Here is a 26,945-nt window from a genome sequence, read left to right on the forward strand (position 1 = left end):
TGGGCCAATGGATTGCTTCATCTTTATAACCCTCTATGTTCATTTTGTTCATCTCAGAGAGGATGTCTGGATGTACCATCAGTCTGGCATGCTAGGCTTGCTAAGACCAGAGCCAGGGCATTTTCAGTTGCCGCTCCTATCCTGTAGAATTTTATTCCTCAAGAGCTACATTTAACAATGTGTACCAAATTTTTAAAATATTGTTGAAAACTTTTTTTATTCAGGCTGGTATTTAATTAAAGCAAATTTAAGACATGAAATAAACTTTCTCGGACAGTCCATTTTTGAAAGCAGGTATTATTTCTGTCTAGATTGGCAGCAGTGTAGTGTCTTTATTTCTGCTTTGTTTTTGTTTTTAATTGTTACATATGTATGATTTTGGGTTTTGCATGTTTTATTGTTCACTGCCTAGAGCTTAGGTAGGTATTGGTATACAAAAAATAAATAAATACAGACAAGACTAGGAGGGAGCCCTTTAAAAAAAAAAAAAAAAAATTGGTGTTATATTGGCCACCCTCTAATCTTCAGGTACTTTGACTGTTTTTTAATGATAAATTGCAGATTACTAACAACAGGTCTGCAATTTCATATTGAAGTTCTTTCAGAACTCTGGGGCGAATACTTGTGATTTTTTTTTTTTATTCTTTAGTTTGTTAGTTTGCTCTGTTACAGTCTAGTAAAACATCTTTAAAAATAATATGAAAATATTGTTTCACTTTTATACATGTATAAAACCAGGGATAAGTGATTGTGTTTAATTGCACTTCTGTATAAAGCCAAATAGGAATAGCTGTGCACAACTGAAAATAGCTGTGAATTAATTCACAGAATGTTAAAAATCCATGAAACAATGTATTTTAGTATATCAGAATGTACATAGCAAATGCAAATTATATGCTTCCCCCTGATGTTTGCAGCATGCCAAAATGTAGCTCAGGGGATCAAAGACAAGATTGAAGACTTCAAGCCATACATCCCACTGATTCAGGGTCTGCGTAATCCTGGCATGAGGGATCGCCACTGGGAGCTGCTGTCTGATCAAGTCCAGATTAACATCAAACCTAAAACCAGTCTAACTTTCAGTCGCTGCCTGGAGATGAAACTTCAAGATCACATTGAGAACATAGCCAAGGTTGCCGAAGTAGCCGGAAAAGAGTTCTCCATAGAGCAGGTAATTGTGTATGCTGGCATTCAGAGGGTGGAGGGATACTGGAAGTAACACTGGTCTGCCCATGATTGTCCTATTAATTAGAAAGTGTTTTCTCAATTTAAAAGTTAAAAATGCATAAGCGAGTTTAGCACATTTCTACCTGTCTCGCTTTATTTTATTTAGTGTTCTTATTGATTGCTTCCCCAGTCCTCATCAGACTGCCTGTTGGGATGTCCTATTTATTAAAAGGAATATGTCTTTGTTTCCCTTTTTGGAATCTTAAAGCTTACCCGGCCTAGAGACTCTTGCAAGAGGAAACAAGAACATACAAAAATGCTGAAAATCTTGGCAATTTTCAGCAGTAATGATCTCTAATCAGAGCCTAAGGTGATCAGTAAATGTTTTTTTAAAGACATAAATCAGCACCTCCATCTCATGAGTTAACTTTTAAATATAGATCCAGAACTTGAACCAGATAATTAACCCTAGGAATGCAATCTAAACCTTGCACATCATCTCTTAACTTGTTCTCATATCTTAGTGCCAAACGCCTAATTTTAGCAGTCCAACATGAAATCAAGTCCTGAATTCAACTTCTCATTTATAAATCTGAATAATCTTTTTCTCACAGGTCAAGCAGGATGGTTGTCCTCACAAATGGGTGACATCGAGGATGGAGCCCAACCACGGAAAACTTCCGTCAAAGTTTCAGGAACTTTGACTGGCCCCTACTGGGCATGCCCAGCACGGCACTAACCCTGCAGCCAGCAGGGGTCTCCCTTCAGTCTTCTTTTTTCCGCGCAGCAGTAGCCACGCGGTGAAAGAGCTCTTAACCACGTTCCTGACAGGAATTAAGAATTTACTTCTTTCAAGAAAAATTTGCCCCTCAGGGGTCTCCCTTCGACAAATTTTTCCACCCGCGGAACTTCGGTAAGTTTTGCCGTCGTTTTGTTCGACTTCCGTCGACTTTGGCCCTTGAGGCCCGTTGGCAGTCGACAGTCCCGCGGCTAAATTTTTGGCATACTGCCATGGCGTCGGGTTTCCGTCGGTGCCCGGACTGTACCCGAACTATGTCAATCACAGACCCTCATAGAGTCTGTGTTTTGTGCTTAGGAAGTGAGCATGATCTGACTTGCACCAAATGTGCCCTAATGACACCAAAAGGTCGCAAAGCCAGAATGGAGAAGATGGGGCTCCTCTTCCATGTCCGCACCCCAACGCCATCGATTACATCGACGTCATCGGAACCGGCACTGTCGAGGTCTCATCATCATCGACAACCCTTCGGTGACCGTCCGCCTTTGGTGACCTTACGGCCATTGACTCCTGTTCCTTCCCCTGATGCTCGAGGGGATCGAAAGGAGAAACATCGCCATCGATGTCATAAGTCTCGGCCAGTCGAGGAATCGACGTCATCGACCTCTGCACAGACCGAGCCACCGACAAAGAAGCCTCGATCAGAGGTGGCACCGTCCCCTCTTGTTTTGCAGGCACCGAGGCAACCCTCACCCCCTTCGGGTTTGGGAGCCGCGATTCCACCAGTGACGGTGGTCCCTCCGGCTCAGCCTCAGCCTCCCTCTCCCGTCGAGCCGGGTCTTGTTACCCCTGGTCTCCGGGCAGAACTGGACCGGCTGGTCCAGGAGGCCATCGACAAGGCGATGCAACGGTTCCAAACTCCTCCGGCACCGACTCCGGCACCGAGAGTGGAACCGGTCACCGAGCCGATTGCAGCTGCACTGGCTCCGCTGCTAAACCGGATGGAAGCGCTCATGACAGCCTTTCCACCGGTGATACCTGTGTCACCGACACCGGCAAGACCGCTGTCACCGACAGGTTTTTCATCAAGTGGAGAAACACCGTATCGAATTCCCCCTTCGGGAATAGTTCCATCGGTGCCAGGTCGTCCCTCGCCACCGATCTCTTCCTCGGGGGCGATATGCACCTCTGCGCCACCGAGATTTCCGATGCCGGCACCGATTCCATCGAGACCGACACCGGTTCCTTCGATGCCGGCACCGGCACCGATCCCGCCATCGATTCCATCGAGAATATTCTCGATGACCCCGGTGGTTCCCTCCAATTTTTCGGAGCCTCGACCAGGGCCTTCAGGTGTCCAACCCCCTCATGCTCCTACAGGTCACCAACCTGATCCTTACGACACTTGGGGTGATGATACTTCTACTGACACTGATGATTTGCCTTCACCACCTTCCCCTACGGGAAGTAGAAAACGTTCTCCACCTGAGGACCTCTCTTTCATTAACTTTGTGAAGGACATGTCTGAGTTGGTTCCTTTCCAACTCCAGTCTGAACAAGATGACAGGCACCAGATGATGGAATTACTCCAGTTCCTAGATGCCCCAAAAGTCATTACCTCTATTCCAATTCATCAGGTTTTCCTAGACCTTCTAAAGAAGAATTGGGAATCTCCTGGGTCTGTTGCTCCTGTAAACAAAAAAGCTGACTCTACCTATCTCATACAGTCAGCACCTGGTTTTCAAAAACCACAATTGGACCATCATTCTGTAGTCGTAGAATCAGCTCAAAAGAAAGCTAAACGACTAAAGCCACACTCTTCCATACCTCCTACTAAGGAAAATAAGTTCCTTGATAGTATAGGTAGAAAGGTATATCAAGGAGCTATGCTGATTTCCAGGATAGCTTCTTATCAGCTCTATATGACTCAATATAATAGTCATTCTAAAACAAATACAGGACTATTCAGACACCTTGCCAGAACAGTTCCAGCCACAGCTTCAATCCCTTCTCGACAAAGGGTTTGAAGCGGGGAAGCATGAAATAAGAACAGCTTATGACATATTTGATGCTTCCACTAGACTTTCTGCTACAGCTATTTCTGCTAGACGCTGGGCTTGGCTCAAGTCATCTGACCTTCGTCCAGAAGTTCAAGACAGGCTTTCTGACTTACCTTGTCTTGGGGATAATTTGTTTGGTGAGCAAATTCAGCAAATTGTTGCTGAACTAAAGGATCATCATGAGACCCTTAAACAGCTCTCATCCATTCCTCCTGACTTGCCTTCCAAGCAGCCGTTTAGAAAAGACTCCAAAAAGTCTTTCTTCCGGCCACGAAAGTATTATCCCCCGTCCTCTAAGCCTCGGCCTGCAAGGTCTTATCACAAGACTCAACCTCGCCAGACTCGAAAACAAAAGCCCGCAGCAGCTCCACCACCTGGCCCTGTGGCGGGTTTTTGACTCTCACTTAGAGAGCACTTGCCAAACCCCTCTTCCAGCTATACCAGTAGGAGGTCGGTTGTGCCACTTTCTAGAAAGGTGGCGTCATATCACCACAGATCAGTGGGTGATAGCTATAATCGCACAAGGTTACCATCTCAACTTCCTGACCCTCCCTCTGGACTCCCCACCCCTGCAGCCGTGGAGTCTCTCCGATCACTCTATTCTGTTAGAGCAGGAAGTTTCTCTTCTCCTACAATCAAATTCTATAGAACCCATTCCTCCCTTACAACAAGGACTGGGGTTCTACTCCAGGTACTTCCTGATCCCAAAAAAGACAGGGGGACTTCGTCCCATCCTGGACCTACAGGCCCTCAACAAGTACCTCCACAAGGAGAAGTTCAAGATGGTAACCCTAGGCGCGCTTCTCCCTCTGCTGCAAAAAGGGGATTGGCTATGCTCTCTAGACCTGAAGGACGCATATACCCACATTGCGATCACACAATCTCATCGCAAATACCTGCGTTTTCTAGTAGGCCGAAATCACTACCAATATCGTGTATTACCTTTCGGCCTGGCATCCGCACCACGAGTGTTTACCAAGTGCCTCGTGGTGGTTGCAGCGTTCCTAAGGAAGGAAGGTGTCCACGCCTACCCCTACCTGGACGATTGGTTGATCAGGGCCCCAACCCAGCAACTTGCTCGGTCCTCCCTGACCCTAACAATTCAAACTTTGCTTTCTCTAGGGTTTCTTGTCAATTACGAGAAATCCTACTTAATCCCATCTCAAACCTTATCCTTCATTGGGGCGGACTTGGACACCTTACAGGCAAAAGCCTTCCTTCCTCATCAACGGGTCAAAACCCTGGTGTCCCTAGCTCGCCAACTGCAGTCTCAACACACAGCCACAGCTCGCCAATTCCTCGTTCTTCTGGGACACATGGCCTCCTCCGTTTGTGACTCCCACGGCCTGATTGGCCATGAGAGTCACACAATGGACTCTGAGACGGCAATGGACTCAAGCTGTTCAGCCTCTGTCCTCCATGGTACGCATTTCCAAAGCTCTTCGTCTGTCTCTTGCCTGGTGGACGAATCCATTCAACCTCCTAAAGGGCTTGCCCTTTCTTCCACCAGATCCTCAGGTCATCCTCACCACCGACGCTTCCAACATCGGTTGGGGAGCCCATGTCAACAATCTACAAACTCAAGGATTCTGGTCACCAGAGGAAGCAAAACACCAGATAAATTTCCTGGAGCTCCGAGCAATCCGCTATGCTCTCAGGACTTTTCAAGATTGCCTATCGAACCATGCAATCTTAATCCAGACAGACAACCAGGTGGCCATGTGGTACATAAACAAGCAGGGGGGCACAGGCTCCTTCCTTCTGTGTCAGGAAGCTGCGCAGATTTGGGCAGAAGCCCTCTCCCGCTCCATGTACCTCAGGGCCACCTACCTACCGGGAGTAGACAATGTACTGGCAGACCAGCTGAGCCGTGTCTTCCAACCACAAGAGTGGTCACTCAATCCTCTGGTAGCGACCTCTCTGTTTCACAAGTGGGGTTCTCCCCACATAGACCTCTTTGCGTCCCCTCAGAACCACAAAGTGGACAATTACTGCTCTCTCATTCGGAGCCAGCACTCTCGGCCGAGGGATGCGTTCTCCCTCATGTGGACAACCGGTCTGCTTTATGCATTCCCTCCACTTCCTCTTCTGTCGAAGACTCTCGTGAAGCTGCGTCAGGACAGGGGAATCATGATCCTGATAGCACCACACTGGCCACGCCAAGTGTGGTTTCCCATACTACAGGATCTCTCCATCCGCAGACACATTCCTCTGGGAACGGGACCCGCATCTGCTCACTCAAAACAACGGATGCCTCCTCCATCCCAACCTCCAAGCCTTGTCACTGACGGCATGGATGTTGAAAGGTTAGTCCTTCAGCCATTTAACCTTTCGGATTCAGTTTCTCGTGTCCTTCACGAAAGCCTTCCACAAGAAAATCTTACTCATACAAATGGAAACGGTACACATCATGGTGCACTTCTCAGTCCCTTGATCCCCTTTCCTGTCCAATCTCTAAATTCTTGGACTATTTATGGCATCTATCAGAATCAGGTCTAAAAACCTCTTCCATTAGAATGCATGTTAGTGCGGTAGCCGCCTTCCATAAAGGTATCGGGGGTGTCCCTATCTCAGTACAACCCCTGGTAACCCGTTTTCTTAAAGGCTTGCTCCATTTGAAGCCACCTTTACGCCCCCCGGCCCCATCTTGGGACCTTAATCTGGTTCTTGGTCGCCTTATGAAACCACCTTTCGAACCTCTGCACTCCTGTGACCTAAAATATCTCACATGGAAAGTGTTATTCCTTTTGGCTATCACTTCAGCTCGCAGGGTTAGTGAATTACAGGCCCTAGTTACCTATCCGCCTTACACTAAACTCCTGCAGGACCGGGCGGTACTCCGCACTCACCCTAAATTTTTACCTAAGGTAGTTTCGGAGTTTCATATCAATCAATCCATCATACTACCTATCTTCTTTCCCAGGCCCCACTCCAACTCAGGGGAACAGACTCTGCATACCCTAGACTGTAAACGAGCTCTAGCTTTTTATCTAGACCGTACAGTTTCTCACAGGAAGAGCACTCAATTATTCGTCTCTTTCCATCCTAACAAGTTAGGACAACCTGTGGGTAAGCAGGCTCTTTCCTCCTGGTTGGCGGACTGCATTTCCTTTTGCTACGAGCAAGCTGGCATTCCTTTCCAAGACCATGTTAAAGCACACTCTGTGAGGGCCATGGCGACTTCAGTAGCACACCTTCGATCGGTGCCGCTTCCTGACATCTGCAAAGCTGCAACCTGGAGTTCCCTCCATACCTTTGCAGCCCACTATTGTTTGGATAAAGCTGGAAGACAGGATTCCATCTTCGGCCAATCTGTCTTGCGTAACCTTTTTCCAACTTGATGTACCAACACCCTTCCACCTCCCGGTAGGGTGCGGATGTCCTTACCAAATTCCTCCCCAGTTGTTGTGCCTGTTGCACGCCGTTGGGTACATTTGGTGCAAGTCAGGACATCCTCAGCTCGGTACTCACCCATTTGTGAGGACAACCATCCTGCTTGTCCTGTGAGAAAGCAAATGTTGCTTACCTGATGTAACAGGTGTTCTCACAGGACAGCAGGATGTTAGTCCTCACGAAACCCGCCCGCCACCCTGCGGTGTTGGGTTCATTTATTTTACTTTTTAGGCACTGCCTGTAGCTATAAAAAACAAGACTGAAGGGAGACCCCTGCTGGCTGCAGGGTTAGTGCCGTGCTGGGCATGCCCAGTAGGGGCCAGTCAAAGTTCCTGAAACTTTAACGGAAGTTTTCCGTGGTTGGGCTCCATCCTCGATGTCACCCATTTGTGAGGACTAACATCCTGCTGTCCTGTGAGAACACCTGTTACATCAGGTAAGCAACATTTGCTTTACTGAACATGACAACCTGGACTTAGTAAATCAACCATTGTCCTATCACTCCAGCATAAAATTGAACACTCCAACCCTGTATCCTACACTTCAATGATAATAAACATTTGTTAATTCATACCAAGTCTCCTACCCTGTCCTTCAAAGTCACAAATAGGGATGTGCACTAACTCCCGATAGTGCATACTAATCTGAAAATCGGGGGCCCCGAAAAAACATCTGAACCACGGGAAAAAATGAAATTCCCGTGGGGGGGCCCCGAAACTAAGCCCGACACGAAATTTTTACCCAAAGCACATCTCTAGTCACGAATCGCTACAGACTGTAGACACTACACTTTTAATTGTCCTCTGAGAGAGATACTGTAGTTGAGTTGCATTACTGCATGAACTGTGTAAAATTTATAATAATCCCTTAAATGTCCTATCTCTGTTCATCAGGCACTGGACAAGATGGAGAATGAGTGGGCATCTGTGATGTTTAATATTATGCCGTATAAAGAGACAGGGACATTCATTCTGAAGAGCCCAGATGAAGCCTCACAGCTCCTAGATGATCACATTGTTATGACCCAGAGCATGTCTTTCTCGCCATACAAAAAACCCTTCGAACAGAGGATTAGTACCTGGGAAAGCAAGCTCCTGATGACACAAGTATGAGCAATGCTGGGATGAGCAGATTAGGGTACAAAGCAGAGGAAGAAACCTGGACATAGGACCTAAAGATAAAAGCAAATTTGTTTGAAATCACGACAAATAGGAAACACTCAAGTATCCCTCATTTCTAAATTTCTATGGAGTAAATTTGTTTTTAGATGTTTACCTGAATCTGAGCTACAGGTTTTTAGTTATGGTAGTTATATAGATGAATACATCATTTCTATTAAGCATTATGCATGTGGTATATTATTAATATGCACTAAAACTATGATATAGCTTTTGTAGTGCTCAGTGAGGGAAGTATTTTGGCTTTGGGTGTGAGGCATGGCAAAAAAATGACCTAATTATGGGTAAGTTTTTACCTTTGTTGGGAAACGTAGGCTAGTCAGATTGACATAGAAGGATTATAAACAAAGCATGACAGCATAATTTGTTGTCATCATGGGGGATGCTGGTATATATATTGATGATCCTCATAAAACTAGCCACAGCTATTCCTTACAGTTTAAGCAGCTAAGTTTTGCAAACAAATTCGTTTTCACAAAACAATTATATGTAGCACTGTGTGTGGTGTGTTCTAGTGATAATTTTTCAGTGGGAAGGTGTATGTGTTTAGGATTTTTAGTGTATTGCTTTTTTCCCCACCATCCTGAGCTGATTTTCTGCTTTTCCTATCAGGATGTTCTGGAGGAGTGGCTAACCTGTCAGCGCTCTTGGCTATACCTGGAGCCCATCTTTAGTTCAGAGGATATCAACAGACAGCTACCTGTGGAAAGCAAGCGGTACCAGACCATGGAGAGGACCTGGAGGAAGATCATGAAGAATGCTGATGAAAACAAACAGGTGCCTATAGTTGTATCTATATACAGTGTGTGATATCTGTGAGTATGAGTTGAGTGATTAGGTTGCTATAACATTATAGTCCTGATACCTCCCATAGCTGCTGTACATTTTATTTTTTTTCCTGAGCATAATGATGGGTCTATGCTTTTCTTTTGGCAGGTGATTTCATTGTGTCCTGATCCTAGACTGCTGGAGAACTTGCGAGAATGTAACAAACTACTGGAAATGGTGCAGAAAGGACTCAGCGAATATTTGGAGACCAAGAGAGGAGCTTTTCCCAGGTAGTACCAGGGTTCAAGACCCAATTAATGTAATGCCAGACTTCCAGGCTCCCCACTTAAATTCAAGAACTTGAGGCAAAGTCATTGTGTTATGATTTAGACAGAGCCTAGTCACTATTATGGGAAAACTTGTGGCTCTGTCTTTATAATGTCAGTGCTCAAGAGCCATACTAGTATAATGTTAAGACTTCAGTGATGTCCACTGGGGGCCAGATTGATGTAATGCCAGGCTCACAAAGTAATGAGAGCTTTTAGGCCCTGGAAAATATAATGCCAAGTTTCTGGGTCTGAAAATGTAATTCTATAAAACAGGGTTGTTTTTGCAATTCTAATTAAAATGTATCTCACTGTCCTTTTTTTACATTGTTTATGAAATCTTTTTTTTTCTCAGTCCAGAAGCTTGTCCATTCCAGGTCCCTTGAAATGCTCTGTGGGTGTTAATGTTATCAAATGTGATGTTTCTGGTGTATTGACACCAAATTGGTCACCCTCAAGTTCTAGATCACTAATAGAAATGGTCAAAAGAACATGACCCCTAAATGGATACTGAGGCATTCAGCAGGCTTTCAGTGGGCTTTATAGTTATTCATTGTCATTCTCCTTAAGTTCCATTAGCGAGTTCCTGATCAATTTGTTCAGTGACCCACTTTGCAGACAAACACTTGGAGGACAATGTTTAGAAAAGATGAACAGATAACTTAGCTGGCTCAAGCTAGCTGGATAATTTATCAGAAATATTCAACGGGATAAACATAAATGGCTATGTTTGAATATATCATGTGTCTTTAACCAAGTGAAAAAGTCCCAAAAATAATTTAGTGTTGTAAAATCTTTAAATATATATCAAACATTTTTACTTTCACTTTTTAACTATCAGTTCTTTGCAATCTTAAAATCAGTGGGAAACCTGCTATTCAAACTGGCTAAAAAGCCTTCAGTAAATCGCCATTAAGCACAATGCAGTTTTTTCTTTTTTTCATATAAAAAATACTGATTTTTACTTTCCTTCTGTTGAAGATCTTTCACTCTAGATGTCCTGACATGTACATGTTTCAAACGAGTCCCAGTACAGATTCCGGAGGCACTCCACTGCCCACCCCCCTCCACTGAGAAAATTGTCTATTTAATCTTATTCTCTGTTTTCTGTCTTTTAACCAGTTTGTAATCCACAAAAGGACATCACCACCTATCCCATGGCTTTTATTTTTCTTAGAAGCCTCTCATGAGTAACTTTGTCAAATGCCTTCTGAAAATCCAAATACATTACATCTACCGGTTCACCTTTATCCACATGTTTATTAACCCCTTCAAAAAAGTGAAGCAGATTTGTGAGGCAAGGCTTGCCTTGGGTAAAGCCATTCTGACTTTGTTCCTTTAAACCATGTCTTTCTATATGTTCTGTACTGTATCGGCCTGAATGAATTGCAAAATATCTACTGGAATCATTGTTGAGACATTTTGTTGCTATATTTTCTTCAGGAATATTAAAGAATTGGACTGACATATCTCATGTTTGTAAGAGTCATACTGAATATCAACTAACAGCTTTCTTCCTTCCTTCCTCTTTTCTCTTTTTCCTTTGTTATAGGTTCTATTTCCTTTCAGATGATGAGCTACTGGAGATACTATCCCAGACAAAAGACCCTACCGCCGTGCAGCCTCACTTACGCAAATGCTTTGAGAATATTGCGCGGGTAAGCTAACAAAAATAACGATTAGTTTTACTGAAATGAATTTTGTTTTTACTGTGTTTTATTGGATGAGGATTATGATAGAATGACATTGGTCTTAATGACTTTTCCCTTACATGGTCACTGTTATTTTCCCTTTGTTAATGGGGGCTGTTCTTTGTCTTTTTTATTTTGGGGGAAGGCATTTGAGATGGGCAGAACATTATCTGAGAAAAATGAATCAATTGGATCTCAATTCCAGCACTTCTTTTTAATATTGGCGGCAATTTTGAAAGAGGTCAATATCCAGAAGACATAGGTTCCTAACTTTAAGACTTAGGTACATATACTTGTGAAGTTTTTTTTTTAAATTTATTGTTTATTCATTTTACAACAATCATACAAAGTATCCACTTTGTGAGGAAATATGGTATCAAATACAGCAGTTTAACAATGGATAACCACATTTGGTAACAATTTTTTTTACAATACCCATTAGACCACATACCCTGGAGGGGGAAGAGTATCAGCAATTTTGGGAGTAAAGAAAACTCAGAGGCAATAAAAAATTGAAATGGCTTAGCTTACAGCACTACTCTATCAATACAAGATGATCTCAAGTGTTTAGGTGTTACCAGATTGAAACATAACCTTTTTAGAATCTATGAAGCTTTTAAGCTGTTCTGGTATGAAGAAAATATAAGTATCTCTATTATATTTTATTTTTATATATAGGGAGGAGGAATAGCCTAGTGGTTAGAGCAGTGGACTATGAACCAGGAGACCAAGGTTCAAGTCCCACTGTCACTCCTTGTGACCTTGGGCAAGTCACTTTACCCTACATTGCCTCAGGTACAAAAACTTAGATAGAGAAATACCTACAGTACCTGAATGTAAACCGGTGTGATATCTCAATTGAGATGAATGTCAGTATATAAAAATAATAAATAAATAAAATAAATAATGCATTTGCATGAGAATCTTAGAAAGAAGGTAGCACCAGTAATTAAAGTATCCTGTCTTAAGGCTAAAAAACCCTTCCTTCTCTCTTGGGTAGTTTTTGTTAAATCAGGAAAAATCCTGAATTTTGACCCATGAATAATGCTTTAGAATTCCTAAAATAACTTTTCATCATACTACTAAGATCGTTTTCAGTATATAGAGAGATCAACAATGTAGCTTTCTCTGTTATTTCAAAATTAGATGACTCTAAACACTCTGAAAGATTATTTAAGTCCAATGAAGAATTCCGAGGCTGAACACCAGAGCAAGATGGTAGAAAGTAGACTTTATCCAGAGGGGGAGCGGATTCATTTGTAAAGCCCAATACTTCCAAGAAATATCTCCTGATAGAAATTCTAGGAACCTCCCCTACCACCCTCGAGAAATTCAAAATTCACAATTGAAGGCGTCTTAAAGTGTTTTCAATGAATTCCACTTTCCTACTCAGGACAGAGCAGTCCTGAGTAATTGTAGATTGAACTCTTTTCACATGTTGTATTTCTTCTTCCATATTCTTAATCTTTTCTGAAGTTTCCTTTTTTCTGATTGTCATTAAACTTGACTAAAGAGTCCACTTGCTGGCACAGCGAATTACTCTTCAATGAACAGTCTGGAAAATGTTTTCCCATAGACAAAATTAGTTCACATAGTGAATCTAGGGTTACTATAGCAGGTTTTTCCAAGCTCTATGCTGTTACAACACTTGGTAAAGGGATATCTGGAAAACTCTCACCTCCATTCAACATTTGGAAGTTGTGGCTGCTGGTGCAGGTATTATGGCATTTTCACTCTTGATCAGAGGGGATGTGAGCGCGGGTGCAACCTGCAGCACTGCTTCCTCGGCCTCCAATGGGGGGACTTCCACTTCGGGGCTCCTCATGGGGCCCAACACAGAGGTGACTCGTGCCACCGGCGGCCCACGATCATCCTGGAGGCTCAACGACACCTCCTCCGAAGTCGCGGCGGGTCCTCCTTCACACGCCACGGCAGCCGGAACTCCAGCCCCCACACAAAGTGCTGACCCTGCGCACTACTGGAATGTTAATTGCCCGGATAAGGTTTGGGGAGCCAAGGGATAGGTTCTTATCTTCCCCTTTCTCTTCGCAGGCATTTCTGAAGTAGGAAAAGAAAACTCTTAGAGGAAATCTTTGCGAGCGACCAGAGCTGTGGACCGGGTTAAGCTGCCATCTTGGCTCCTCATACTTGTGAATTTAACAATTTTCATTTCATCCATGCAGACTAGTCCAGACAAGTGGGTTATGCTGCCCAACCAGCAGATGGTGACAGACATCAACAGGCTCGCTGACATCAACAGGCTCCGTATAGATATTTGTGCTGACCTCAGCTTGCCAGTATTCTTTGGCCCCCAGCAAATGATAAGAAGCATCCTGTGCTTTGGACTATGGCCTGGTTAGGAATAGAGAAATCTGGGAGAAGGCTGCTCCTGAGGTGAAAGTATAGCACGCCCTCCCTCACTTGAACTTAGTCCTTGGTCAATTTTTGATCTGAACTTTGCAGCTCCCAAAGTGAAAGATAGATTCTCCCTCCTCCGATGGGGCAGTGCCACAACAAGGGGCTTCCAGGCTAAGTTATTTTGTTTTAGGGGTAAGGGCTTTTCCACTCTCCCCCCCCCCCCCCCCCAACCCCTTCTGGCATCTTTCCTATCTCTCTCAAACTTGAAGTCACTTAAAAAAAAAAAAAGGCAGAGCAGTGCTTTCTTGCCTTGGCTCTTCTCAGCAATACAGTTTGTTTTTAAAAAGCAATCATGTGACTCGGGGAGCAAAGCAAAGACAGAAAGGGAGATAAGAAGGTAACCGTTGCTAAGAGGACTGTTTGCAGACCTTTTTTTTTTTTTTTTTGGGGGGGGGGGAGGGTGAGTGTATCTATTCTTAGCTGCTGCACACCGTGTCATGTTAGAACCGTGGTATAACATCCTCTTCAGACTGTGGGAAAAAGATCATGCTCTACTCCCATTGTGGTTCTAAGAGACTTCATGGAGACAAATTGTGCCGCACATGTTTGGAGCATCAGGATGGGAGTTTGCTTCAGTCTACTGATGCACCAGGGCTGGCTGAGAGTTTTATTCCTGTCAGTATAATGCCTTCTGTAAGGGTCTTGGTGGCCATCTTGGGAAGTAAAAGGGAAATGAAGCCTCCCTTTTTCACTCCTGTACAGCAGAATTTCACACAGCAGGGAGCCCTGGGGGTCAATCCATTCTCTGTTGGAGGTTTGCTTCATGTCTTGGGCATCCATTTCAAATAAATATTTTAAATTCCTGCAACAGACTTTCTCTATAGGACAGTCCCAAAATTCACTCCATTTTTCCTTCTGCTCCAGGCGCTCCAGAAGGGAAGAAAAGATCCACAAAAGAAGATGGCAAGAAGAAAGAGTAATTCCTCTCTGATTGAAAGACTCATTAGGTGACTTCCATGGTCCCAGGCTCCAGGATAGTGAAGAAGATCTGGAGAAGGAAGAGATATTCCCAGAAGAAGATGATGGGTCAGCTATAGTTCGTCTCATGAAGGAGCTTCCTTCTTGCCACCTTCCTCCCTGATTGCACAATTTTGCAGATCCTGAATATTGCAGACATTAGGAGGTCTCTTTTTCCACCCATTGACTACCTCATCATGGTCAGCATACATAAATCCTCTAAAGCTTTTCCTTTGTACCAGGTGGTTCAGAATTTGATTGAGCTGGAATGATTTCTCCAGAAACTAATTTCAAAAGTGACTAACTTAAATTGCTTGGTGTAGTACAGTAGAAAGAAAAGTTTAAATGTATGAATGTGAATGCCTTCATATGTTTGGTAACCAAATGGACCACTATCCAGTGGAATGCAGAGCTGTGTTAAAGGATGCTCAGGACAGGTATATAGAATCGATGTTGAAGCAGGCCTTTAAGATGGCGAGTATGGTTCTAAATATTGCAGCTTGTTGCTGAATTGTGTCGAGGTATAATTTTCACATGTCCCAATAGGGATATACTGCCGTTCACCTGGTCAAGATGGTGAGACGGACAGTGAAATGCTAAGAGAAATTGAGGAAGCTAACCAAATTGGTAGTGCAGTAATAATGGGAGACTTCAATTACCCCAATATTGACTGGGTAAATGTATCATCGGGACACGCTAGAGAGATAACGTTATCCCAGGACAAGCAGGATGCTAGTCCTCACATATGGGTGACATCGGTAATGGAGCCCTATGTACGGAAAAACTTCTTTAAAAGTTTCCATGAAACTTTTGAATGGCACCGGAGTGCCTACTGAGCATGCCCAGCATGCCATGATATTCCCTGCCACAGAGGTCTCCCTTCAGTCTTCTTTTTTCCGCGAAGCTGTTAGCATCGCGGGTTTAATTGGAGTCCTGAGGTGATTTTCACCTATTTCAAATTTTCGGAAAAAATTACTTCCACCGCAGGGGTTTCCCACAGTATCACCAGCGGTAACTTTTTCCGTTGTCTGTTTCCAGCTGGGACTGATATTTTTTGGGTTTCGCCGTCGACGGCTGTCCGGCGCCATGGCCTCCGGTTTTAAAAAGTGCCCAAATTGTGTGAGGACAATGTCGATCACCGACCCTCACTTTGAATGTGTTCTTTGCTTAGGCAAAGATCACAATATCCAAACATGTAAATCATGTGCGGAAATGACAACTAAAGGTCGTCGTCTTCGGGCCGAAAAGATGGAGCAGTTATTTAATATTCAATTGCTTCCAAGGCCTTCGACCTCAGCGCAGTCTTCTCCATCCGCTTCAGTCCGTCAACTAATGCTGAAGCAGAAACGTCCGGAGGCGGGAGATGCCTCAACGCCATCCCCTTCGGTTTCATCGAAAGCATCGACCTCTGGGAGCGAGAAGCAAAAGGAGAAACACCGCCACCGGCATCGAAGACGCCAGGTAACGATGACCGAGGATCCATCGTCAGGCGCGGCCTCGCCTGCAAAGAAACCCCGGACGGGGACTGAGGCTCCGAGGCCTAGTGATCCAGGGCGATCCCCACCGATATCGGTGCCGGGCTCCGTACCTCCTCAGGGCTCTGAGGAGGTATCGGCATCGCCAACACCGCCTCCCTCCATAGCTGCTCTGATATCACCAGCTGTGAGAGTGGAACTTGACTCTTTCATTCGTCAAGCGGTGCAACAGGCTCTGCGCGATGCGATTCCGCCTCAGCCATCAACACCTCCATCGATGCCGATTCCATCACCGAGGGAACCAACGCCATCGATGCCGCAGACACATGCGAGGCCACGGGAACCGGTCCCGATGCCTATTCCGGTTCATTCACCGATGCCACAGGTACCTCCACCGATACCTTCACCGGTGCCACTAGTTCCTTCACCGGTGCCCACACCAATATTACTGATGCCAACACCGGTGCCAAAAGAAGATGTCTCTCTGCTACATCCAGTTTTTACTAAACTGGACACACTCCTAGACATCCTCACTAACAAATTACCAGGGGAACCAATTCCAGGCCCATCTGGAGTGCCAAGACCCCCAAGGCCTCGTTCTCCCTTCTTACCACCACAGCCTAAGGAGCCAGTCACTCACTACACACCACGTGAGATGCCTGTGGACACCAGTTCTGATTATTCTTCGGATGAAGAAATATTTTCAGATCCTTCTCCGCCTGATGACCACGGGAAGTCGCCTCCTGAGGACCTCTCCTTCACAAATTTTGTTAAAGAGATGGCTGACACCATCCCCTTTCCCATTCAAACGGAAGTGGATGCACGTCAAAAAACCTTGGAGGTCCTCCAGTTTGTGGACCCTCCCAAGGAAATGCTAGCAGTCCCTGTCCATGAAGTTTTCCAGGAGCTGCAATACAGGATTTGGGAGCATCCAGGATCGGTATCAGCAGTGAATAAGAGAGCAGAGGCAACTTACCTGGTGCAACCTATCCCAGGGTTCCAGAAAACACAGTTGCCTCACCAATCAGTGGTGGTCGAGTCTGCCCAGAAAAAGGCGAAAAGACAAAAGTCCCACTCCTCTGTACCACCTGGAAAAGAGAGTAAGTTTCTGGACAACCTGGGAAGAAAAATTTATCAAGGTTCAATGTTAGTTTCAAAGATATCATCCTATCAACTATACATGAACCAATACCAAAGGAACCTTTGGAAGCAGGTTCAAGAACTCTCTCTCTCTCTTCCTGAACAGTATCAAGAACCATTACAGGATATCATTTACAAAGGCCTCGAATCAGGTAAACATGAGGTCCGAGCCACCTATGACTGTTTCGAGACTGCTGCACGATTATCAGCATCTGGTATTGCTGCAAGAAGGTGGGCATGGCTCAAGGCCTCTGATCTGCGCCCAGAGGTCCAAGAACATTTAGCAGATCTGCCTTGCTTGGGGGATAATCTTTTTGGAGAGAAGATAAAAGAAGCTGTGGCAACCCTGAAGGACCACACTGAAACATTAAAACAGTTATCTTCTCAATCACAAGAGACTCAGCCTTCTACCAGGAAATTTCCAAGGCGTGACACTCGATGGCCTTATCGCCCATGTCGATATTACCCCCCAGCAAGTAGGCCCAGAACTGGCCGACCAACACAACGCCAGCAGCCTAGACAAAGGCCTTCAAGAGCTCAACCACCTCCACAAACTGCCACTACATCTGGTTTTTGAAAAACCCCAGAGAGCAGCAGCCAGATCAACCCATTCCCAGATACACCAGTAGGAGGTCGAATACAATACTTCCACAGCAATTGGACCTCCATCACCACCGACCAGTGGGTGTTATCCATCACAACTCACGGTTACAGATTGGATTTCCTTACTGTCCCAATAGAAAACCCACCACTTCCATCTTGGACAGTAAATCAACATTCCATAATTCTTCAAACAGAATTATCCACCCTTCTGAGAACCAGGGCCATAGAACCAGTTCCTGGACCTCAAAAGGGCAGAGGATTCTACTCCAGATATTTCCTCATTCCAAAGAAAACAGGAGGCCTTCGTCCAATTCTAGACCTCAGAAATCTCAACAAATTTCTCAAAAAAGAAAAATTCAGGATGGTATCCTTAGGCACCATTCTACCTCTTCTTCAAAGGGGAGATTGGCTCTGCTCTCTGGATCTTCAAGATGCCTACGCTCACATCCCCATCTTTCCTCCTCATCGCCAATACCTACGCTTTCGGGTACTGGATCAGCACTTTCAATACAGAGTGCTGCCATTCGGCCTTGCATCAGCACCACGAGTATTCACAAAGTGCATGGCTGCAGCAGTGGCACACCTCCACAAGCAAAGAGTGCATGTGTTCCCTTATCTGGACGATTGGCTCATCAAGAGTCAATCAAAAGAAGGAGCTCTCACTTCTCTCAAGCTCACCATCCACGTGCTTCACTCCTTGGGGTTTCTCATCAACTACCAGAAATCCCATCTGTCACCAACTCATCTGATACAATTCATAGGTGCAGAACTGAACACTGCAATAGCAACAGCTTTTCTTCCAAGAGACCGTGCTCAAACACTTGTCCTGTTGACTCAAAATCTTCGCAACCAATTCCAGGTAACAGCGCACCAGTGCCTCATTCTTCTAGGGCACATGGCTTCCACAGTTCATGTAACTCCCATGGCCAGATTGACCATGCGACTACTGCAATGGACACTCAAAACACAGTGGATACAAGCCACTCAACCAATGTCCACTCCCATTCATATCACACCAAACCTCAGATCTGCACTCATCTGGTGGACATCAATGAACAACCTGCTCAAAGGCCTACCTTTCCAGCAACCAGTTCCATAAGTGACTTTGACTACAGATGCATCCACCTTAGGGTGGGGAGCACACATTGGTCAACTAAAGACACAAGGCAAGTGGACACAGCTCGAAGCCTCTTTTCAAGTAAACTTCCTGGAGCTTCGAGCTATACGCTATGCGCTACATGCGTTCAAGGACAGCTTATCACACAAGACTGTTCTGATCCAAACGGACAACACAGTAGCCATGTGGTACATCAACAAACAAGGGGGGACAGGTTCTTACCTCCTTTGTCAAGAAGCAGCACAGATTTGGGACTGGGCCCTAACACACTCAATTATTCTACGGGCCACTTACCTAGCAGGCATCCACAACACAGTAGCGGATCGCCTCAGTCGTCAGTTCCAACCACACAAATGGTCCTTGGATCCAATGATAGCATTCAAGATCTTCCAACGCTGGGGTCAACCGACGATAGATCTCTTTGCATCCCAGCTCAACTACAAAGTGAACAATTACTGCTCTCTCCTCTGGCAGCAGAACAACCTACCAAAGGACGCATTTGCTCGCCATTGGAATTCAGGCCTGTTATACGCGTATCCACCGATACCACTCATAACCAAAACGCTAGTGAAGCTACAACAGGACAAAGGGACCATGATACTCATAGCCCCATATTGGCCTCGACAAGTATGGTTCCCCACACTGCTAGATCTCTCAGTCAGGGATCCAATTCGCCTGGGAGTAGCTCCCAATCTCATAACTCAGGAACAGGGTCAGTTGCGCCATCCCAACCTTCAATCCCTGTCCCTGACAGCATGGATGTTGAGAGCTTGATCTTACAGCCTCTCAACCTTCCACCCGCTATATCTCAGGTACTTATAGCTGCACGTAAACCTTCCACTAGAAAGAATTATTCCTACAAATGGAAACGGTTTACTCTGTGGTGCACTCAGAAAGATTTAGATCCTTTCACTTGCCCCACTACCTCGCTACTAGATTACCTTTACCATCTTTCAGACTCTGGTCTTAGAACGTCATCTGTAAGGGTACACTTAAGTGCAATCTCAGCTTACCATAATAAGCAAGGGGATGCACCTATTTCTACACAGCCTCTCGTCAGTAAATTCATGAGAGGCCTAACTCACATTAAACCTCCAGTTCATTCCCCAAGCATACAATGGGACCTGAACGTAGTATTAACTAGACTTATGCATTCGCCTTTTGAACCCATAAATACTTCTGACCTTAAATACCTTACTTGGAAAACAGTATTTCTCATAGCCATTACATCAGCCAGAAGGGTCAGTGAATTACAAGCACTAGTCACATACGAACCTTTTACAAAGTTCCTCCATGACAGGGTAGTCCTCCGGACACATCCAAAATTCCTTCCTAAGGTTGTCACGGAATTTCACTTGAACCAATCAATAGTTTTACCTACATTCTTTCCTAGGCCTCACTCTCACCAGGGAGAAAGAGCCTTACACACTTTGGACTGTAAGCGTGCGTTGTCCTTCTATTTAAACCGCACTACAGCCCAAAGAAAATCCAGTCAGCTGTTTGTATCCTATGATCCAAACAAACCGGGTAAAGCAGTGGGTAAGCATACTCTGTCAAACTGGCTAGCAGATTGCATAAAATTTTGTTATGAAAAAGCAGGCCTTACTCTTCAAGGGCGAGTAAAAGCACACTCAGTAAGAGCAATGTCAACTTCAGTAGCACATCTTCGCTCTGTGCCTATTCTGGACATTTGCAAAGCAGCAACATGGAGTTCTCTTCACACCTTTGCAGCTCACTACTGTTTGGACAAAGAGGGAAGACAAGATTCAGCCTATGGACAATCCGTCTTAAAGAACTTGTTTCCAGTGTAATCCCAACTCCTTCTACATCCAACCTGCTGTGATTTCGGCTGATTCATTTCGACAACAATACTCCACTGTTACTAACCTCAAAATGACTCAGCCTCTAGCTTGCTAATCACCCATATGTGAGGACTAGCATCCTGCTTGTCCTGGGATAAAGCAAAATTGCTTACCTTGTAATAGGTGTTATCCCAGGACAGCAGGATGTAGTCCTCACGAAACCCACCCGCCACCCCGCGGAGTTGGATCCGATACGTTTTATTATTTTATTTTTGGCTAACGCTTATTGCTACAAAACAAGACTGAAGGGAGACCCCTGTGGCAGGGAATATCATGGCATGCTGGACATGCTCAGTAGGCACTCCAGTGCCATTCAAAAGTTTCATGGAAACTTTTAAAGAAGTTTTTCTGTACATAGGGCTCCATTACCGATGTCACCCATATGTGAGGACTACATCCTGCTGTCCTGGGATAACACCTATTACAAGGTAAGCAATTTTGCTTTCCTAGATGGAATAAATGATACCTTTATGGAGCAATTGGTTCAGGAACCAACGAGAGAGGGAGCAATTTTAGATCTAATTCTCAATGGAGCACAGGACTTGGTGAGAGAGGTAATGGTGGTGGGGCCGCTTGGCAATAGTGATCATAATATGATCAAATTTTATTTAATGACTGGAAGAGGAACAGTGTGCAAATCCAAGGCTCTCGTGCTAAACTTTCAAAAGGGAAACTTTGATAAAATGAGAAAAATTGTTAGAAAAAAACTGAAAGGAGCAGCTACAAAAGTAAAAAATGTCCAAGAGGCATGGTCACTGTTAAAAAATACCATTCTAGAAGCACAGTCTAGATGTATTCCACACATTAAGAAAGGTGGAAAGAAGGCAAAACGATTACCGGCATGGTTAAAAGGGGAGGTGAAAGAAGCTATTTTAGCCAAAAGATCTTCATTCAAAAATTGGAAGAAGGATCCAACAGAAGAAATTAGGATAAAGCATAAACGTTGGCAAGTTAAATGTAAGACATTGATAAGACAGGCTAAGAGAGAATTTGAAAAGAAGTTGGCCGTAGAGGCAAAAACTCACAGTAAAAACTTTTTAAAATATATCCGAAACAGAAAGCATGTGAGGGAGTCAGTTGGACCGATAGATGATCGAGGGGTTAAAGGGGCACTTAGAGAAGATAAGGCCATCGCAGAAAGATTAAATTATTTCTTTGCTTCGGTGTTTACTGAAGAGGATGTTGGGGAGGTACCCGTAATGGAGAAGGTTTTATGGGTAATGATTCAGATGGACTGAATCAAATCACGGTGAACCTAGAAGATGTGGTAGGCCTGATTGACAAACTGAAGAGTAGTAAATCACCTGGACCAGATGGTATACACACCAGTGTTCTGAAGGAACTAAAAAATGAAATTTCAGACCTATTAGTAAAAATTTGTAACCTATCATTAAAATCATCCATTGTACCTGAAGACTGGAGGATAGCAAATGTAACCCCAATATTTAAAAAGGGCTCCAGGGGCGATCCGGGAAACTACAGACGGTTAGCCTGACTTCAATGCCAGGAAAAATAGTGGAAAGTGTTCTAAACATCAAAATCACAGAACATATAGAAAGACATGGTTTAATGGAACAAAGTCAGCATGGCTTTACCCAGGGCAAGTCTTGCCTCACAAATCTGCTTCACTTTTTTGAAGGAGTTAATAAACACGTGGATAAAGGTGAACCGGTAGATGTAGTATACTTGGATTTTCAGAAGACGTTTGACAAAGTTCCTCATGAGAGGCTTCTAGGAAAAGTAAAAAGTCATGGGATAGGTGGTGATGTCCTTTCGTGGATTGCAAACTGGCTAAAAGACAGGAAACAGAGAGTAGGATTAAATGGACAATTTTCTCAGTGGAAGAGAGTGGACAGTGGAGTGCCTCAGGGATCTGTATTGGGACCCTTACTTTTCAATATATTTATAAATGATCTGGAAAGAAATACGAAGAGTGAGATAATCAAATTTGCAGATTACACAAAATTGTTCAGAGTAGTTAAATCACAAGCAGATTGTGATAAATTGCAAGAACTTGTAAGACTGGAAAATTGGGCATCCAAATGGCAGATGAAATTTATTGTGGATAAGTGCAAGGTGATGCATATAGGGAAAAATAACCCATGCTATAATTACACGATGTTGGGTTCCATATTAGGTGCTACAACCCAAGAAAGAGATCTAGGCGTCATAGTGGATAACACATTGAAATTGTCGGTTCGGTGTGCTGCGGCAGTCAAAAAAGCAAACAGAATGTTGGGAATTATTAGAAAGGGAATGGTGAATCAAACCGAAAATGTCATAATCCCTCTGTATCGCTCCATGGTGAGACCGCACCTTGAATACTGTGTACAATTCTGGTCGCCGCATCTCAAAAAAGATATAATTGCGATGGAGAAGGTACAGAGAAGGGCTACCAAAATAAGGGGAATGGAAAAGCTCCCCTATGAGGAAAGACTAAAGAGGTTAGGACTTTTCAGCTTGGAGAAGAGACGGCTGAGGGGGGATATGATAGAGATGTTTAAAATCATGAGAGGTCTAGAACGGGAAGATGTGAATCGGTTATTTACTCTTTCGGATAATAGAAAGACTAGGGGGCACTCCATGAAGTTAGCATTGGGCACATTTAAAACTAATTGGAAAAAGTTCTTGTTTACTCAATGCACAATTAAACTCTGGAATTTGTTGCCAGAGGATGTAGTTAGTGCAGTTAGTATAGCGGTGTTTAAAAAAGGATTGGATAAGTTCTTGGAGGAGAAGTCCATTATCTGCTATTAAGTTCACTTAGAGAATAGCCACTGCCATTAGCAATGGTAACATGGAATAGACTTAGTTTTTGGGTACTTGCCAGGTTCTTATGGCCTGGATTGGCCACTGTTGGAAACAGGATGCTGGGCTTGATGGACCCTTGGTCTGACCCAGTATGGCATTTTCTTATGTTCTTATGTTCTTAATATGTGCAGGAGGTTATCCTGGAGGCCAATAATGAGGTGGTAGAATCTGCTGCTTGCTTGGAGCCTGCAACAGTTTATTAGTCAATGCTTTTTTTTTTTATTTGTTGCGTGCCTCTGCCCAAGGTATGACATCCATAATAGCAGCAAGGAGTCTTCTCTGATTGCTTAATTGGTCCACAGACTATTTCGAAGTCCAATTTAACAGAGCTTCACTTTAAGGGAAATCTTTTGTTTGCAGAGGGTCTGGAGAAGACTGCAAAGGTCTGGGGAGAATTCAGAGTTCCCAGGCTAACAGAGGATAGGCCTAAACTCTCCTTCTATGCAGCTTCAGCATGCAACAGGTTTCAGGATGTCAGGAAAAGTTGGCAGGGGTGTCCTTATAGTTCTCAATGGTCATGGCCTTATGGTAAATGTCAGTCCTTTCGCTCCTCTAAAAGAGGAGGAAAGGACATTTTCTCTGATGTGGCAGGACTTTCTCAATCCTCCCAATGAGTATTGGGGACCCAAACTCTGATTCAAGGGATAAGCAGCTATCTGTTGAATTTTTATCAGCGTTAGGTCCACATTATTACAGTTAGTGGGATACAGAGCCCTTTAAAACTACTTAAGCATTAAAACAGCTCATAAATTTAATTATGTCTCACCATAGTCCTGGTAGATATTTTTTTATATTTAAATTGTGATTAAAATCCCAGTGACTCAATCAAAGCACTTCTCCAATGACAAGCAGGATGGTAGTCCTCACATATAGGTAATATCATCAGATGGAACCCTGTCACGGAATACTTTTGTCAAAGTTTCTAGAACTTTGACTGGCACACTGAGCATGCCCAAAATGCCACTAACCCTGTAGCCACCAGGAGTCCCCCTTCAGTCTGTTTTTCCATGCAGCAGTTGCTTCATGGTTTAGGAGCTCTGTGGGAAATTTCTTACAACTTTCCTCAAGGAAATATTCTTAAAAAATCCCTCACCGGGGTCCCCCATCGCGCTCTGTTCCCTCTGATGCTCGGAAAGTGTTTTTCCCGTACTTGTGGTCGGTTCCTGGTGGCTTACCACTTAGGTGCCCGATGGTCACCCACCGCGCACCCGCCATTTTTTGGTTTGGTGACCGGATTTAGGAAATGCCCTGAATATCCGAGGACCATGTCCATAACTGACCCGCATAATGTTTGCGTTTTGTGCTTAGGCCCCTCACACAATGCCCGCCAATGCCCCAGTTGTGCACAAATGACCCCCAAAGGCCATCGTGCTTGTCTGGACAAGATGGAGCATTTGCTTCAAAACGTTCTGCTCCATCGATGCCAGTTAAAGCACCACCGACCGGAGAGGGTCCATTGACCTCGGACACGCCCCAACAGGAACATTGTGGAGCGGGTGACCGGCCTTCACCGACACCATCAAAGACATCAACATCATTGTCCTCTGTGCAGTCGAAGGACCGGACTGAGCACCGAGGGAAACACCGACGGGCGTCCCCGACTGGTGCCGGCACCGATACCGCAGCGGCATCGACTTCCATTGAGCTGCTTGCGAAGAGGGCCCGGGAAGAGAAGCCCCTATCCTCCTCTGGACCTGGGATCCCTAGTTATTCCCTACCGGTGCCAGGCACTGAGCCTCCATGGGCCCCCGTAGAAGCTAAGGTGACACCTAGCCTGCCTTGTACCCCAGATGCTGTGCCATCAATGGCAGCTTTTCGGGAGGAATTGGACCGCATGGTCCACATTATTACAGTTAGTGGTATACAGAGCCCTTTAAAACTACTTAAGCATTAAAACAGCTCATAAATTTAATTATAAGTCTCACCATAGTCCTAGTACATATTTTTTTATATTTAAATTCTGATTAAAATCCCAGTGACTCAATCAAAGCACTTCTCCCATGACAAGCAGGATGGTAGATCCTCCCTTCATTAATCTCATGCTGTATCTCCATTTTGACCTGTACCGATGTATATAGTTTACGTTATTGCTGCTTGTTAGTTTTATTATATTATTTGTTGCTCTGTTTTTGCTACCACTCGGCCTTTTTCTCCTTTGTCCCTTCCCCAGTACCTGTTCTATGTATTTTCCACCTTTAGTTCGGATGTAAACCGGTTTGATGTAACCACGAATGGCGGTATAGAAAAGTATTAAATAAATAAATAAATACTAGGCAGTGCTGAATGCCTTACAAGGCATCCAATCACCACCGGTGCCGGCCCCCATACCGGCCCAGGAACCGGCTCCCTCGATGTTTGCACCTCTCCTCGAGGGCCTCTATACGCTCATCGGTGCTTTACCGACTCAACCTTTGCCACTGGACACGCTGGCACAGAGTCGTCCATCGAGGCCTCCACAGGTCCCGATTCCAATACTGGGTTCCTCGGAGGAGGAAGAATTGATTCCCGGCCAGATCCCTCCACGGGAACCACCGATGCTGGAGCCCATGCCAGGTCCATGGGGGCTATTGGTGCCCAAGCACACTTCATCCGCTCCGGTGCCCTCGATGCCAGCACCAATTCCATCAATGCCAGTACTGCATCCATCGATGCCTTCCTGCCCTCTCGGCTTTGGCATACGTCCTCCCTCAGGAAGCCCACTGGGAGAAGGGGAAAGCCCCTATAATCAATGGGAAGATGCATCCTCAGATGATTCTTCACAAGCTTCCAAGGACTTGTTCTCAGAGCCTTCACCCCCGGAAGAAAGGCGACGATCTCCTCCGAAAGACCTCTCCTTTGCAAGTTTTGTCAAAAAGATGTCTGAGACTATCCCATTTTCACTAGTTATGGAGGAAGACGCTCGCCACAAGATGTTGGAGGTCTTACAATTTGTAGATGCTCCAAAAGAGATAATGGCAATACCAGTGCATGAAGTTCTTCTTGACCTCTTGCACCGCCTGTGGGACCATCCAGGTACTGTACCTCCAGTCAACAGAAAGACAAATGCTACGAACCTGGTCCAGCAAGCCCCAGGTTTTCAAAAAAGTCAGCTGCCTCACTACTCTGTAGCTGTGGAATCAGCTCAGAAAAAGGCTAAACAATCACATCCACATTCCTCTGCTCCTCCTGGTAAACAACAGAAGGTATTGGACGCATTGGGATGAAGAGTTTTTCAAGGGTCCATGTTGATAGCGCGAATAG

At 44.7% G+C, this 26,945-nt stretch overlaps 1 protein-coding gene across 2 annotated transcripts in view; it reads left to right on the forward strand.

The window, feature by feature from the left end:
- DNAH1 (dynein axonemal heavy chain 1) overlaps positions 1 to 26,945 on the forward strand; it is a 1,058,897-nt gene that overhangs the window by 256,550 nt on the left and 775,402 nt on the right. For both annotated transcript variants that reach the window (XM_029599497.1, XM_029599496.1), the window contains exons 20-24: positions 918 to 1,171; positions 8,253 to 8,465; positions 9,150 to 9,314; positions 9,474 to 9,595; positions 11,184 to 11,289. In XM_029599497.1, the coding sequence (XP_029455357.1) occupies positions 918 to 1,171; positions 8,253 to 8,465; positions 9,150 to 9,314; positions 9,474 to 9,595; positions 11,184 to 11,289 (860 nt within the window). The remainder of the gene's footprint in view (positions 1 to 917; positions 1,172 to 8,252; positions 8,466 to 9,149; positions 9,315 to 9,473; positions 9,596 to 11,183; positions 11,290 to 26,945) is intronic.

The sequence above is a fragment of the Rhinatrema bivittatum genome, chromosome 4 (genome assembly GCF_901001135.1).
Source record: "Rhinatrema bivittatum chromosome 4, aRhiBiv1.1, whole genome shotgun sequence".
Taxonomy (NCBI): Eukaryota; Metazoa; Chordata; class Amphibia; order Gymnophiona; family Rhinatrematidae; genus Rhinatrema; species Rhinatrema bivittatum.